The following is a 16,489-nucleotide window of genomic DNA, read 5'->3' as shown; positions in this document are numbered from 1 at the left end:
AAACCTCCCCCCGGACAAACGGCATTAATGGCGACTTATGCATGGCATGGGCGCGCGCCTCTTACCGTGCATGTTTTTACCTGGTAGTCAGCAAGTCATGTTTGTCTTTAATCGATAGGTGTGTTTAGATGAAAGTATGTAAACACGGCTGTGACGTTTTAGATTCAAGCGTATTCTTGAGAACTATTTATAAAAGTAATAGAGTACTTTTTCCATGTTTACGTAGTTTGCGTCTCGGGTTTGCATAACTGTCTCATATTCTCGGAACCCCTCTTGTTTAGATGAAGCTATGTAAACACGGAAAAAAATCCCTATTGCTTAAATAGGTGGGTGAGCATATATTTGCGGTGTTGTAGTATATCATCAAACGACCCTAACCTCTTGTCCAGTGTCTCCTTTTCGTACCACGTACTCTTTGGCAAGAAAATAAACAGGCTTTACTTTCATGGACAGCATCTTCAAGAAACCGATCTCCGTACCCTCGAATAAAGGTACCTGATTGGACAAAAAAAGAAACAGTTGTTCAGCGGATAAATTTTTTCGAGATTTAATTAAAGTATCGGACATCTCGTTGCTCATTTTGGCAAAGGACATTGAATATTGCTATGAGCTAGCCGTATAGCGTGGCAGACTTCCAATTTAGAAACTTTTTCATAGAACTAAGGAAGTAAGCTAAAACCGATTCTATCTTACCCAAGCAAAACCAAAATATGGAAACTAACATTCAGAAATCAAAACGGATGACGAATGCCTCTATTGCAGTAACAGTAACAGTAACAGTAACAGTAACAGTAACAGTAACAGTAACAGTAACAGTAACAGTAACAGTAACAGTAACAGTAACAGTAACAGTAACAGTAACAGTAACAGTAACAGTAACAGTAACAGTAACAGTAACAGTAACGGTAACGGTAACGGTAACGGCAACGGTAACGGTAACGGTAACGGTAACGGTAACAGCAACAGCAACAGCAACAGCAGCAGTAACGGTAACGGTAACCGTAACGGTAACAGTAACAGCAACAGCAACAGCAACAGCAACAGCAACAGCAACAGCAACAGCAACAGCAACAGCAACAGCAACAGCAACAGCAACAGCAACAGTAACAGCAACAGTAACAGTAACAGTAACAGCAACAGCAACAGTAACAGTAACAGTAACAGTAACAGTAACAGTAACAGTAACAGTAACAGTAACAGTAACAGTAACAGTAACAGTAACAGTAACAGTAACAGTAACAGTAACAGTAACAGTAACAGTAGCAGTAACAGTAGCAGTAACAGTAACAGCATCCGCAACAGTAACAGTAACAGTAACAGTAATAATAATAATAGTAACAATACACCTTTTACATTGTAATAAACCAAAACTTAGTGTTCAACATTGTTAACAATCCGCAGACTCGTACTGTTACAAATGATATGATTCTTGCACAAAAACTTGAAAAATACATTTAAAAAAAAACGCAAAGAGAGTGAACTTTTTACCCGTTCAATCAGGTCTTTGTACAGGCTGAGGGAAATGTCGGCTTGCAGAGACAGCGGCAGGCCTTCAAACAGCGAACTAGCATCGACTCCTTTGTTCCGCAGCCAAAGATACTCATAATAGCTGAAAAAAAATAACAGAGTTGGCATTTAAAAGGACAAAACATATCCCATGTTAATTAGCATTAAAGGCAACGTTAACTGACTGACCAGTTAACGGACAATCTGATTGGGTACACGGGGATGCTCTTATTATCCCGATAGATGGCACTAAGAGCTATTTAATCTTTGAAAACACCTCATGCTGATCGATCTGATCGATTATCACGGTCGGTTTGCTAACTGGGTTATGCTAAAACTCGCAATGGGTTTCTATCGACTGATAGAAACCCCAGCCGAGCTCACCGTTTAACAGTTAATTATTGTCCTTGTGTGAGTGAGTTCGGGTACAATACTCTTTACTTTCATAGCGCGTCATAGCAAGAGCAGTAGAGTACAGGAACCTTTCGGGACCGTTGCTAATGCTAAGAATTAATAAGGGGGTTCTGAAGGGAGTGAGAGGGGGAGATATAAATAACATTTGCCAAATATTGGGCGCGTTCCATTCGACCAAAATTTCCGGGAATTCCGGCTTAAAATTGAATGGAACAGAAAGTTTCCGGAAATTCGTTTCGAAAATTTCGGTCAACCTCTCGAGGTTGTCTCTTTTTTTAGAAATTTGGAATTTCGGAAATTTCCTGTTCCATTTGGCATTTCTACCCGTTATGATCTCGGTCCTAGTTCCCTTAGTCGTGAATTTTGCCTCGACCAAAGCTACAAGATGGGGGCGAGTCGACACTAAAGTGGATGCAGAATGATCTGCCACAGTTCGAGCCTGTTCTTGATTGTCCATCCTCTACAAAAACGTTAGGATCTGATTTTCAAATTCTGGAGAATTCTGGCTTGGTCGTTCCGAATTTTCTTTGGGTCAGTTCGCCCGGTTTGCATACTCTCCCGCGAGAAAAGTTCGCTAGTTTCTTTCATCACACGAAAATGATTTTTGAGTCGGTCATGTAAATATCAACGAAGAGTTTGTGAATGCATGTTAAATTTCTTTACATGAAGCAGCTTACGGTACTTACGACAGCCACTTCATTATGATCCTTCAGCGTTTTGTCGAGTAAATCTTGGCAGGAAATGTGCTCAAACGGAAATGATACGAGATTGGTCCGGCCTGGTGGAAAATACCGTTCCATTCGACATACGAAAATTTCGGAAATTCAAACCAGAATTTTTGAACGAATGGAACGCGCCCACCATTTCCCAGCACAAATCCAGTCCAATTTCATCAGCTTGCTTGTAATTCCCAGTCCCAATGGTCCAGTGTAAAAATGGGCAAATGCTAGTTCCCAGTTTACTCGTTCGGGCTCCTCTAATAAATTTATGGTCAAATTTTACAAAAGTTATTACCTTAATATGCGGGCTGTGAGTTTGTCAGATATTTCTTGTTCCTAAAAATAACAAAAGCAAACCCATTTTATAAGGCACTAGTTAAACTAAAATATAAACTAAATGGCATCTAAAGCAAAGAAATATATCATCTCTGGTCACCTCTTGTAGTTCGGAACATCCTATTGAACTGTTCCCTCGCTACCTCACGTCAAGATAATAATGTGAGGCCCCTCCTGCAAACTTTTTGGCAACTGATTCTGGTAACTTATTTAGTTGCAGGCTACACCACAGAGTATGACAAGACATTACCATCTAATGTTTCATTGCTCTTTACCTTCAGGAACGTCTTTATAGCGTCAAGTCTTTCTTGGTAACGAGCCCGCTGTGCGTCAGCGTTAGCCAGACCGGCAGCAACACTGGCAATGATGAAACCGTAGAAAACGATACCAACGATCATACAAATCAATGAGAATGTCATCTGTCAATCAATCAATCAATCAATCAATCAGTTAATCAAGCAAGCAGGACGGCAATCAGTTAATCAGCAATCAGTCAATCAATTAATCAAGCAAGCAAGAAAGCAGTCAATTAACATTCAATTAACCGATCTATCGATTAATCAGTCGGTTAGCTAGTCAATCAACTCTTTCGATAGCTAGCCAAAAAGTTATCCAGTGAAAATAAAACAAATTCCATTCGAGTGATTACTATTTTGTGTTTGTACTTGAAAACTGCTTCTCGTGAGCAGATATGGTTAGTGAAGTAACTTAATTAGATTAATTTAACATAAATAGCTCTATTCGTTTCTTTTTATTTTCAACGGTTTATAAATACCCGATAATGACTTTTCCACTGACATTTCGTACGTGTGTTATGTGCCGCATGTTTTTCTTTGATTTTATTGAGAGCATACAGCAAGCTGAGTTATACGTAGTGACTGGTCTTTGCTAAGCAACATATTCAAATTGGTAATACCAACTCGGTAAAGCTTGTGCGTAGATTCTCTTTCGTTTTCAAAGTGGCTATAATCTAGAGCATGGGATGACTGTGGTACTTACCTCGGTCGTGGTATGTGCGTGAACGTCCCCGTATCCAACCGAGGCTGAGGTAGCCGCTGCCCAGTAAATACTAGTAATGTACTTAAAGTCAAATGTTGAATTTCCTGTCGACAAAGAACAACACTTAATTCTGTAGAATTTATTTCGTTAGGAATTTAACAAATTAGTTTATCTTAACTGGAAATGAGACTTATTAGGCCTTTCTTCGAGTTGCCTTTCACTTTGGCTTTCTGCCAGTTAGGCAGATAAACAGAGGGACAGATAGTAAAACAGACAGGCAAGCAGGCAAGTAGGCAAGCAGGCAGACAGGCAGACAGACAGACAGGTAAACAGACAGGCAGACAGACAGACAAACAAGAAGACAGACAGACAGAAAGGCAGGCAGACAGACAGGTGGGAAGGCAGAAAGACAGACAGAGAGAAAGACAAACATACAGGCAAACAGGCAGACAGACAGACTGGATAACAGGCAGGCAGGCAGTGAGACAGGCAGGAAGACAGAAAGACAAACCGACAGACAGACGAACGGACAAACAGACAGACAAACAGGCAGACAGGCAGACAGACAAACAGGCAGAGAGAAACAAAAAGGCAGTAGGCAGACAGAAAGACAAACATACCGGCAAACAAGCAGACAGGCAGACAGACAGACTGACAGAAGGGATAACAGGCAGGCAAACAGACAGATAGACAAAGAGACAGACAGACTGACAGACGGACAATTAGATAGACAGGCTCACCGACCGACAAACAACAGAAGGGAGGACAGACGGACGTGAATAAAACAAAAAAAAATAGAGAAAGAAAAAAAACAAAACAAAACAAAACAAAAGAATAAAGAAAACCTTGGTGCTCAGCTACGTTTTATTGCAAGTTCAAATTACCTAGGCCACGATCTTCCTTCACGACCCAAGAGTCCACTGAGCAGAGGTGATGGCCATTTTCAAGTCCTTTACAAGCGAGTAGAAACCAGGCACATGCTATACAATGGGTAAATACTGCCATGTACAGAGCGAACTTAAGCTGCCTATGAGAAATTCAAAAGATACAAATATTGACAGCACATCGTAAAGAGAGTTTTAGGGAATGCAATGTCTTCGTGTTCTTGCAAGTTCACCCTCAAAATATAAAAAAAACCGAAAGATTTCACAACAGAGTCAAATTACTCACCACGCTATTTCTCGTTTTGTTTGTTTTTATTCTTTTTTGTTGTTGTTGTTGTTGTTGTTTTCCATTGGGGTTTCATAATAATCATTATTATTTGGCTAGCTCCGTGAAAGCAAATCTTGCGCTGTGATTGGCTACCCGAGCGGGCAAGATGAAGCTATCTTGCCCGCTCGGGACTACCCACCGTGTCCCGCAAGAAAAATTTCCCCTAAAACCATATAATAAATCCTTTATTGACCAAGCTTGTTCTCTCAAGATGGCTGGATATTGGCCTCGTTTTTTTTTTTTTTTTTTTTTTTTTTTGCGAGCTTATGGACCGAGACGGAGTCGAGGTCCATAAACACGCAAAAAAAGAACTTGGCCAATATCCTGCCATCTTGACCTCACAATTGGTCAATAACCGATACGTATTGTTTGAGTTGCAACTTCAAGAAGGCTAGTGAAATCGAGTCAAAACTCAAAAATCCTATTTCTACCTACCTCAACAGGTTTGTATTTTTTCCCATTGAATCTGCCATGAAACGAAAGAACTGTTGCTGAAAAAGACATAAGGAAATAAGCCAAATAGAAATAAGCTAAATGGCTGGATAACTCACTGGAAGAGATTAAAATTACAACAGTATCGTTGTAATTTTTGCGGGAGGTTATATGGTATAGGGAAAGTTTGCGTCAGGCCAAGTGGACCATACAGTCGGAGCTTATCCTGATTGCCGTAGCATCACGTGACTAGGAATACTTTTACTCCCCGCTGGATGGGATCCAGAATTATCCCGCAGGGTTACCCCTGGAACTAAATTTTCAAGTATCCATTTATACACCTGGGTGGGGAACGGCACTGGGAGGGTAAAGCGTCTTGCAAAAGAACACAACACAATTACCCAAGCCAGGGCTCGAACCCGGACAGCTCGATCAAGAGTCCAGTTCGATAATAATTACGCCACCCTGCCTTCAAAGGTTATAGTGTAGTCCAAGCAAACCAACCGAATTTTAGGCTTAATTTCCTGTTGTCGACTATCTACCTTACTACTCTGATGATTGCAAAATAGAAAGTATCCGCGCTTTACCTGCGCTAAATTTACTTTCTTCACTTTGAAGGTTATTAAACTTACCATTTTGTACATATGAAAACATCTGTTAAGGCGAGCCAGCGACAGAATGCGAAGTACGCCTGCAACACGAAAGAAATATATTGATCATTAAGAATGATGAAACATTGTCGTCATTGCTGTATAAGTTATACTATCATTGAAGAAAGATTTCTGAAGGAAAAAATTTTGAGCTTACCGAGGCTGTCAGGCCAGATGGCTAATACAATGATGTCTGTAGGAAACGAGCAGAAGAGGTCGAAGGGAAAATTCGTCCTACAAAGAAGAGACATTGTTGTGTCAAATGTTCATTTCACGAGTGCCTGCATTGTGTGACCATCAATGAAAACTATTTACATGACACGAGCGTGGGACAAAGAAAAAATTCTGAGTCCCCGACAGGAATCGAACCCATGACCTCCCGAACACCGGGCGGCCTCTCTAGAAGGCGCTCTAGAGAGACTCAGAATTTTTTCTTTGTCCCACGCTCGTGTCATGTTGATTAATTCACCTTCACATTTCATTACCGAGCTTAAAATTCACTATCTTTATTAACTTATCGAAAACTATCTAGTAGTACCTTTTCTTTTATTTGCGCTGTTTGTTTGGTTTCTTTTGAATATTTTGCCATATTTTGCCATAATAGTTTGGCACAATTTTAATCCATGAGGTGACGAATAAACATACAGAAAGAAAAGGGTTTGCCAAACTTGGAAAATGTCGATTATTCAGCCTCAAAGGATTCCGCTAGTTGCAAAGGCCAATTTACACCCCATTTAACTGAAAAAAAATATCGACAGAGCATTTAATGCTCTGTCGATATTTTTTTCCAATTTAAATGGAGTTTTTTTACTTATTGCACAGAATACTGCGAAATCATGACGCCCCAGAACTCAAACAAACAAACAAACAAACAAACAAGCAAACAAGTCTACAAAAATACCAACAAACAAATATCAAGTGCATAATAACCTGAGATAATTCCGTGCCGTGAAGAGTGGATGTGTGACGAGGACATTGTTTTTGTTGTAAAAGGCGAGGTGAAACTTGATGTACCTGAAATAAAACAAGACGATCGAATAAGTACAGTAAATACTTAAAAACATGGTGGTCATGAAAGGCGCCCTCAGATTGGATGGCTATCAGGTACAATGCAAGATAGTGAATTTCTCATGGGATTTGCACTCTGTTTTTCTCTTGTTCTCGATCATTTCCGATTTTACAACAACTACAGAAATGCTCGCGCTCGTTGGCTAATCGTCATTGTCAATAAGCGGACAGACACATTAATTTACAATTTGTGCGATAATTTATTGCAAAAGGCAAATTGACTATAGATCTGTCCTGTTATTGACAATGGGTTCGTCATAACATTGACAAAGCAGCTACTTTGCAATGTTATGAAGAAATTAATGATCAATAACACGGCAGACCTATGAAAAATTGACGTCAATTTGTTAACTGAATGATATATCCATGCAGAATCCCTCCTATAAACCGAGAACATCAAAGAAAATTAATAAATACGTCTAGAAACAAAGATTGAAGTTGTTTTACTGTAGATGCGAGATGATCTTAGGTCCGGTTCAGACGTCTTGTTTTTGCCCTAGCGAACCCAATTGTAATTAGGTTCCACTGTAGTATGGCGGAAACAAGACTCCGATTTAGAAGTCATTCCAGAGTCGTGCCAAATTTAGGAGTTACTGAAGACACGTAGCAATTCTCCTCGTAACTTCTCCCTGGAACGCATTGATATAATTTATGGATTTTGTTTGGCGCGGCAGGAGCACGGCGTCTGAATCACTGCCGTGCCAGAGTCGCGTAGCGCGGCAGAGCTTTTCGAACTTAATTGCTTGCCGAACTTAATTCAAAAGTTTGATTCAGACGCCGTGTTTTTCCCGTGCTTTGTTGAACTTAATTCCTCAATTTTTTAACTGGACTTTATATAGAGTTATTTTCGCACAAGGCCATCCTCTTTTTTCTCCGTTTAGCGTCTCCGTCCGACCGACCCAAACTTTGGACATTTTCAAAATAAAAGTAACGACGTAGTTAAACCAATTTTTACTTTAAATAACTCTTTTAATCCGAAAAATGAGCATAGTAACTGCATAGAGAAAAACAGTTGTCTTATTAAGTCCCACGTTGTCTTAATTTTACAACAACATCAACCAACTTTTCCGCCATGCTGATTTTGGGTTCATGTCTTGCTGTTTTCAGGCTCCACAGCAATGCTGTTGGGGTACCAGGATTCCTATACAGAGAATTCTCGTCATTGTTTTTGTTTCAGGTTTTTGTTTTTGTTTTTCAATCCGATCGACCGATCCGATATCAGGAAACGCATTCGACACTACACGGAAAAAAAAAAATAGAGGGGGATAGCCTAACGCGCGCACGCTAATTTGAATTGAACCTTTTTTCAAGGCTCTGAAAACACGGATTATAAAGCCAAAAAATATCCGTTAAAAAAAGATAAAACGTTGATTAAAGCTGACTCTGCCTAAACGATGTAAAGAACTACCCAGCACTGAAATCTGGGCATGTTCAAAACTTACATGTCCACCAAGTAGAGGAAGTCAAAACAATAATTGACGATCCATAGACTAGTGGTGGTGTGAAAAAACGCTGCCTGCAGGGTGAGTGTGAAGGGAAATATCGCGGTTATAACGAGCGAGATACCATGCCATACCATGAAGAACGAGCTATCGGGCAAGACTGTGCGCCTGTAAATAAGGAGATAATAACCAATCACTTTTTCACTTTTACTACAACCTTGTGAGGTTCAAAACCAAAAAGATTACATATCCCTAATAACACCTAACATTACTAACAACAAAGCTTGCACGTCCTGTTATGATAATGAAATGAATTAAAAATAAGACTGAATAGAATAAAGTAAATTTGCAATATGCATTTTATATACGGCTGCCACCTAGCCTGAAAGTTAAGTTCTGTGTTGTTTTGCATAGCTATATATTTCTCAGTTATAAATTTCAAATTGACGATTTCCTTGAAAGCACTTAGATTCGGAGTTATACCACATTTCCTACTTATTCAAATATGTAGTTGAACAGGTGTAATAATATACGTAAAAAAATCACTCCATTCTGATTGGCTGAGAGCAGTGCAGTTCAAGTGTAACACAGGTGCAAATTACCCATCGTAATTCTGGATTATGATTGGCTGAAAGACAATAGGAAACTTTCTAAGCCAATGATATCACGTAAAATGAGGACGAAAATTTTGTGCGGAAACTCTGAAAAAGGTTTTCTTGAATGAGAAAATCACGCAGAAAAATCTTCCGGTACTTCCTGCACGCGAATTTTTTCATGTTTATATTAGTAATACACGGCTTTAAAAAGATTCTTCTTTCAGGACCGATTTTTTTTATTTATTTAAGCTTTATTTTTTGACAGCTATCATATCCAGAATCGTTCTGATTTTGATCGGAAATCCTTCTCGTTGTCTCGAAGTCAGAGTCCATTGTGCATGTGTGCTAAAAGAACGCCCTGTTGAGGCTGTACGTTAAGGAAGTTGTCAATCATCAATCGATCAACATTTTATCTAAACAAGATGCGCCTACAAAGAGCTAAGTAAGCTCGATCAAAATACGAATGTGTAGGCAACTAAACAAGATCAAGTCCTGCACTTTAAAGTATAACTTAACGTACATCGTATGTGATGATTTTCTACAAGAGTTTAATAACCTAAAAGTCGATATTAATTCTTCTTATTTGTATTAATATCTTGTTATAAGAGCTACAAATGAGAATTTCACCGCTTCTTGGGCAATTATGATCGATTTGCAGCGGTATCAAGAATTGCGTTCTTGAATGATGCAAGGTAAAAATGTGCGTAATTAACATTTCTATAAAATCGTCTACTCATCGAAAATTGTATTCAACCTATCCTGTTGGAAAAACTTCTTGTACTGCTACGCACATTCACATGGCAAGCACACGAGACCCCCCCCCCCTCCCCCCCGCTTTCCCCCGGCGGCCCTTACTTCTCCCACGGGTGGGTCATTTTTGGAGTACTTATAACTTACTGCGCCAATGTTATGCCTATTTTTCAACTTGTGAGTTCCTACCTCATTAGTAGCCAGGACAGCACACGTAATACAGGATGGAGATCACCGTATGGTTTGTTTATGTCTTCTTTTATATCATTCAGACCTGCCTGCGTAGAGCTGAATGTGAAAGATGAAAATTAAGGAGAACGTTTATGTTTTAACCTTCTATTCGTTTAGTGAGCACGTTGAAAGAACAAGGCCAGCGTAGCCATATGCTATTCTAAAAGAAGACATGGAGTTCAAGCAAAATTCGCTTGTAAGGCCCTGTTTATACGTCGGACAATCGTCGAATTTAATTCGGACGAATCAAGGACCTACTATCGAATTACATTCTTCCGATGAATTAAATTCGTCTGAGACGTTGTATCCGTCTTGCTAGGACGGATACAATTGCGATAGTGCGTCTTCAATTCAGACGTCGCGCAACAGACGCATCGAATTAAATGCATACATTATTATAATGAGCCCGTGGTAAGCCCGTGGTTCGTTTCGTGGTAAGCCCGTGGTTCGCATGCGCAAACAGTGCTTTCGTACTCACTTTTCCCCGCGCCTTTCCCACTTCGTATGTTTTCTTCGGGCGCGTTATGTCTTCGTGGGGAAAAAAAATTGCCTTCCACCAGCACAATTTGTAAAAGGAATTTAAAGTATTCGTGCATAACTTGTGGAAAAAGTGTTTGTGTCAGAGTTGAATGCTCTATTGCTGAAGAGAAAACGAAGATACATTGGGGTGGGAAGCAAACAAAAGCGAAGGTTATTGCCTGCGGAGTGCTGGAGCTGCTGTAGGTGCTGGGCAAAACGAATTCTTCAGCGAAAATCGTCACCCTTCCGATGACATTGACCCAGCCGCTCTGGAAAATGAATCTTCGAACTTGACGAGGAGCGTTCCGATAACATCGAACTTGTGTGCTGGCTAGTGAAACCGATTCAGGCGAGGATGAAAGGACAAATCAATAAAGACACTCGAACAAGAAACCTTTTCTTCAATACTACCAGTGTCATGCAACATTGGACGTCGCAACTCTCTCCTCCGCTGTCTATCTCTAAACATTTTCCTAAAAATAAAGCTTTGGTAAACCTCGCCATTTCGTTTTGGTTTTCCCGCATTGGCACCTTGGTTTAATCTGCGCGTTTCGTGCGTTTTTTGAATTCGCCGCTGGTCAGATAAATGCGGAAGGCTTCGGCAAAATATTAAATTCGTCTTATATTAATTTTGAAGTCTAAATCACCCGTCGGCAAATCATCGACTGATCGACGAATTTTTTTTTTTTGGAAATAAATTCGTCTGAATTAAATTTAACGTATAAACTAGGCCTAATTTGCAGATATTTGATAAGAGATTATTTTAGCGGGAAATGTGCAAAGCTTGTCTTGATCCTTATTTACTTTTTCGCTTCCAAATTATGGGCTCGATTTCAGAAGCTCTGTTTAGTTAGTTGCATCCTAAGAATTGTTACTTAACAGTAACTATTGTGTTCGAACAATATACTCACAAGATACTCTAGATGGCCTTTATGAATCTGGTCCCAGGGTTTTTTAAATAAGGGTTTTAGGAACGGTGCGTGAGGCGATTTTTTTCCTTGATCGTAGATTTGGTAACTACACAACCGAGAATGATCTTACACTAGTATGAAGTGAAAGATTTGTTTTCTCTTACTGATGGTAACTTAAGCTGGCTTACGTGTGATTAGAGAGCAATCTGTACATGTACCTCATCTCTGGAGAGACTCCATTCTTTGTTTTCTTGGATGTCTGGGTTTTGTTTTTGGATGCTCTTGAAGAAGCTGAACCTTGGGCGCGTTTCATGGAAAGTCTTCTTACAGCAGCCTTTGTTGACTCAAGAGCTGCTTTTCTAACGTCTTTAAGATGTTCATTATTAACTCCCGCCATATAAATTTGCCTGGAAAGCCAAGATAACGAGCTCATGAAGGTGGAAAGCCGGTTAATGCTGATACCTTTGAAAGACTGCCTGATAAAACTTGATAAAACGTTTTTCGGGCGGTTGGGCTAGTGAGGTGTTGTGTCATGTCTGGTTGTGATCACAGTTACAAATGATTATAAAAACAGCACTCCTTAAATTTCCCGCCTAAGTTAAAAACAAAAGAATTCCCGCTACCATTTTTATTGATATTAGAAAAATATCTAAGAAAATAAGATGAGACCATGACTAACATAAGCATATTTTGTTATCCGTTGTATATATGACTTGAAACTCTGCTAATGAACGCGACAAGCTGTTTTAACTCTTCTTACTTTTGCGCCGTACTTCTCAAACTCATTAATAATTCATCTAGTTAAAACAAAGAACATTACAACCGGGAAGGAGGTTTGGAAACCCGGTCTTAATTAACATTAATTTTGAACATTTCACTTTACTCCTTAGTTTTTATTTTGATTGAGAAGATATATCAAACACTCGAGACAGTGTTTCATAGGCTACCCAAACACCTCGAATTTCGTCAAAAATACTCCTTTACCCATCGTAGTTTACCCTCTCTTCTCGGTATTTGGATATCCCGATAAAATACCGTCTCTCGTGTTTGATATATTACTTATAATCCTCTTTGCTTAATTAAACACCATGATTAAACTGTAGTTGGACGCCCTTAAGAAATTCACTTTTACCAATATAGCAAATGGCAAACGCCAGATAAACAAACCTCGCTACAGTCGGGAAATTCGCCAGCACCTCGTCCAGAGCAGGCTTGGTCAACATGAGAATTTCGCAGTATGTTCTTGCCTTGACTGTAGCCAAGCGGTTTTCACCGAAGATAAGTCCGATCTAGATATATAAACAAACCAAAAATCAGCGCGGATTTTGGCAAAATGTATCTTAGAAACCTATTTCCCTAGTGACTATCATTTAAGACCTGACTACCGCTATTCCGACTAAAAACATGGAGGAAAATTGAAGTTTATTTGTTATTAGCCTCTAATATGAGCTCTTGAGTTCCAAGACCAAACATATATGCAAACGTAGAGAATTTAATAAAGAAAACAGGGCAGCTGAGGGCAACTTGACTCAAATTCAATTACACAGATGATCAAAATAAAATAAAATAAAATAAAGTAAAATAAAACAAAGAATTAAATATATTTACCAGTTCAGGGGGCCGTTTCTCGAACCTCCCGAAATGTTCTCGGGCCCGAAAAGTTTCGGGGCTTTCTAGGAACAGGCCCCAGGATCGTTGCCAATCTTGATAATCATGTTACGTTACAACATGGCGGCCATTGCAGAAATCGGAGGATTTCGTATACACTTCGCTTTATTTGTTTTTTGTTCGGAACTAGTCGGGTTATCTACCCACAATTCTATTCGATATGGACAAGAAAGGAACGTTCTTCGCCTGTTTCAAAGATGGCAGTGGCAGAGCTGGTTGAACGGTTGGAAATGTTAACTGTAAAGTAGGACAGGGCATGAAATTGGGTCCCAAAGTCAGGTACGTTTTCCACTTTGTCGTTAGATTAAATGCACTTGTAGATTTTTCTAGAGTTTGCAAAAAAAAAAAAAATATCACAATGTATATAATTCGTTCCTAAAGCATAAAGCCTGGACACGTAATTTCTCAATTGGCTTAAACCACTGGATCTTGTGGCTTGAAGGCTCAATTTGTTCCTTTGGACATTGCTCTCAAGCGTCTCGAACAAAATCGGTTTTATTCGGTTGGAAAAAGGCGAGATCTTTTGGAAGGAAACCTCAAGCTCAAGTGACTTCAGAAGACTTGAACAATAGCGCAATTAAAGCGACCATGAGCGAAGGACTTGTCAACATACATGCCTTTTGTTTGCAACGTGTAAATAAACTCGAAGTATAATCACTGCCGGCATTGATTTTTTGGATACGGTTTCTTCGAAATGTAGATAGCTTTAGCTTATGTACCTTCGAAAACAGATCATATCGAGAGCTTTAAAAAGGGATCTTGAACGAGCTGTTTTGTTCACGGGACGCCAGAAATAATAAAATTAAAAGAGTTAAAAAGCTTGTTAAAAACGATATGTTTTTAAATGTCTCTTTTAAAAAACCGTCATTTGAAGAGCTAGATCTTATATCGAGTGGGATCGAGTTCCATAGTCTTGGTGCCGCAACAGCAAACGTCCCCCCCCCCCCCCCATAAGTCTTTAGTCTCGCTTTTGGGGTCGCCAGAAGGTGTTGAGAAGACGATCTTAGAGTCCATTGAGAGGTGTGATAATTAAGTAAGTTGCTGATGTAGCAAGGCGCTGCTACACTGAAAGCTTTGTAGACCAGTAAAAGAATTTTATAAACTATACGGTAACACGGACAGGTAGCCGTGAGGCTTTTTGGATAGGGGCTATACGATCAAATCTCCTACTACATGTAACAATTCGAGCTGATGTATTTTGAACGGATTGTAATCTTGAAAGTAGACGCTGGGGAAGACTATATAACAGTGAGCTGCAGTTATCTAATTTCGAAGTAATAAAGGCATGAACAACAATTTTGGCGCTCTCTTCATCAATGTGCCTTCTCATTTTGGCGATATTTCTTATGTGATAAGGGATCTTGGCATATCTCGACGTTCACGTTGCTAATTTGAAGAGACTCTAAAGTGTGCCAAGGACTATATCTTGAGCTGCTGAAAACAATTTCAGTCTTGTCTTGATTCAATTTGGGTGGCAAGCTCGTAAAATTCGGCAGCAGTCCTCCAGAACTTCAGTTTCATCACTCGTTTAGAATGTTTCGGTTCATTGTTACTTTTGATCCGATTTATAACAGAAACTGTTAGCACTTTGCTCTGAATTTGATACTGGGTTAGCGGTCAATGTAACGTTTATGACAAGACTGCAGAATGCAAATTGCGTGTATGGATGTCCCGGAGTCCCAGATATGCTAATCGGGCTAATATGTGCCTGAGTAGGAGACAGCTTGATGAAGCGAAATGTTTTGTTTTGGCCTCTTGTTTGTCGATTTTTGTGTGAATAAATTAACAGAAACAACAAATATCTTGACATCTGCAGAGCAATACCTTCGGACGAGAATGAAAACAAAAAAAGATTATACGACAAACGCTAAGCGACCTTCGTGCGTTTCAAAGTTATGCAAATATAAGGCGACTTTTCAATTGAGCCATTGCTTTCTCTGATCAGTGTTTCTGCGGAACGTCACATGATAATTTATTTTATCATCGACTTCACAGCAAGGATTATTATTAGTCTGTTTGTAATAACCATAAAGTCCATAGCCTTATGACGGAACTTTGTTCACCTAGCCATTGTCATGCACGTTGCAGTGTAACTAAATATGAAGTTGACTTCAGACCGTAACAGCTATTTTTCACGTCTTGTAATACACGGATTTCTTTACTTATAACCTTTGCTGGGCCATTCTAACGTATAGCAAACGGTTACATTACCATTACTGCTCTGCAGTGGTTGAAAGTAATATATCAAACACAAGAGACAGTGTTTCATCTGGATTTCCAAACACCGAGAAGAGAGTTGAAAATACGACGCGCATCGGAGTATTTTTGACGAAATTCGAGGCGTTTGAATAGCCGGTTAAACGCTGTCTCGAGTGTTTGATATATCTTCTCAATCGAAACAAAAACTAAGGAGTGAACTAAGAAGTAAAATCGTCAAAATCTATGCTAATTAAGACCAGGTATCTAAACCTCCTTCACGGTTGTGATTTTCTTTGTTTTAACTTGATGAATTATTAATGACTTTGAAAATTTCCGATCTAACGTTTTGACATTCTAAGCAAACGGTAAGGTTAACGTGTTTAACGTCTACGAGGAATCTTTCTAACGGGTAAACTAACGGATGACTAACGGTTTCGCCCGTTTAACGGTAAGCGTTTAAGTCTGCTTTCCCGTGAACCGTCATTTTTAACCTCGCGCGTAAGTAGAAATCAAAACAATCGCCGGATGTGTAATTCGCTTGGACCGCTTATATTTTAATATTAATCGTATCTATCACAAAATTCCCGATCGTGATTGGTTCTCCGCCTGCCTATTTGCCACGTAATCGGCGAGCGATTACGTGGATGTCCAATTAACGGTATACTATTTCAACTATTTGTAATTGGATACCTGTAATTGAATACCCAAGATATTCGTAGTCCATAATGAAATACGTATCACCAGTGGAATACCAATGGTTGAGTGCCATTCCATTGGTACCAATCGCACCATTCGTACTAATGGACAGGTAGAATGCACCCCTACTCAGCCTGTGAC

The 16,489-nt window shown here is 39.5% G+C and overlaps 1 protein-coding gene across 1 annotated transcript; it reads right to left on the bottom strand.

Annotated features, from left to right (window-relative positions):
* Nucleotides 1-378: 378 nt before the first annotated feature.
* Nucleotides 379-16,444, bottom strand: LOC145470925 (cyclic nucleotide-gated channel alpha-2-like; the record flags this gene model as incomplete). The annotated part of the gene is made up of 15 exons (XM_081454776.1): nucleotides 16,343-16,444; nucleotides 12,953-13,074; nucleotides 12,004-12,192; nucleotides 10,314-10,412; nucleotides 8,779-8,946; nucleotides 7,199-7,282; nucleotides 6,426-6,502; nucleotides 6,251-6,309; nucleotides 5,622-5,677; nucleotides 4,859-5,001; nucleotides 3,975-4,078; nucleotides 3,251-3,394; nucleotides 2,935-2,975; nucleotides 1,489-1,609; nucleotides 379-495 (listed from the first exon to the last, which is right to left on the bottom strand). Coding segments are annotated over exons 1-15 (1,626 nt in total), but the record flags the coding sequence as incomplete, so codon positions are not given.
* Nucleotides 16,445-16,489: the final 45 nt, after the last annotated feature.

Source organism: Orbicella franksi, unplaced genomic scaffold, assembly GCF_964199315.1.
Source record: "Orbicella franksi unplaced genomic scaffold, jaOrbFran1.1 SCAFFOLD_614, whole genome shotgun sequence".
Taxonomy (NCBI): domain Eukaryota; kingdom Metazoa; phylum Cnidaria; class Anthozoa; order Scleractinia; family Merulinidae; genus Orbicella; species Orbicella franksi.
Note: the sequence above shows the minus strand (reverse complement) of the source record. Positions and strands in the feature narration are given on the sequence as shown.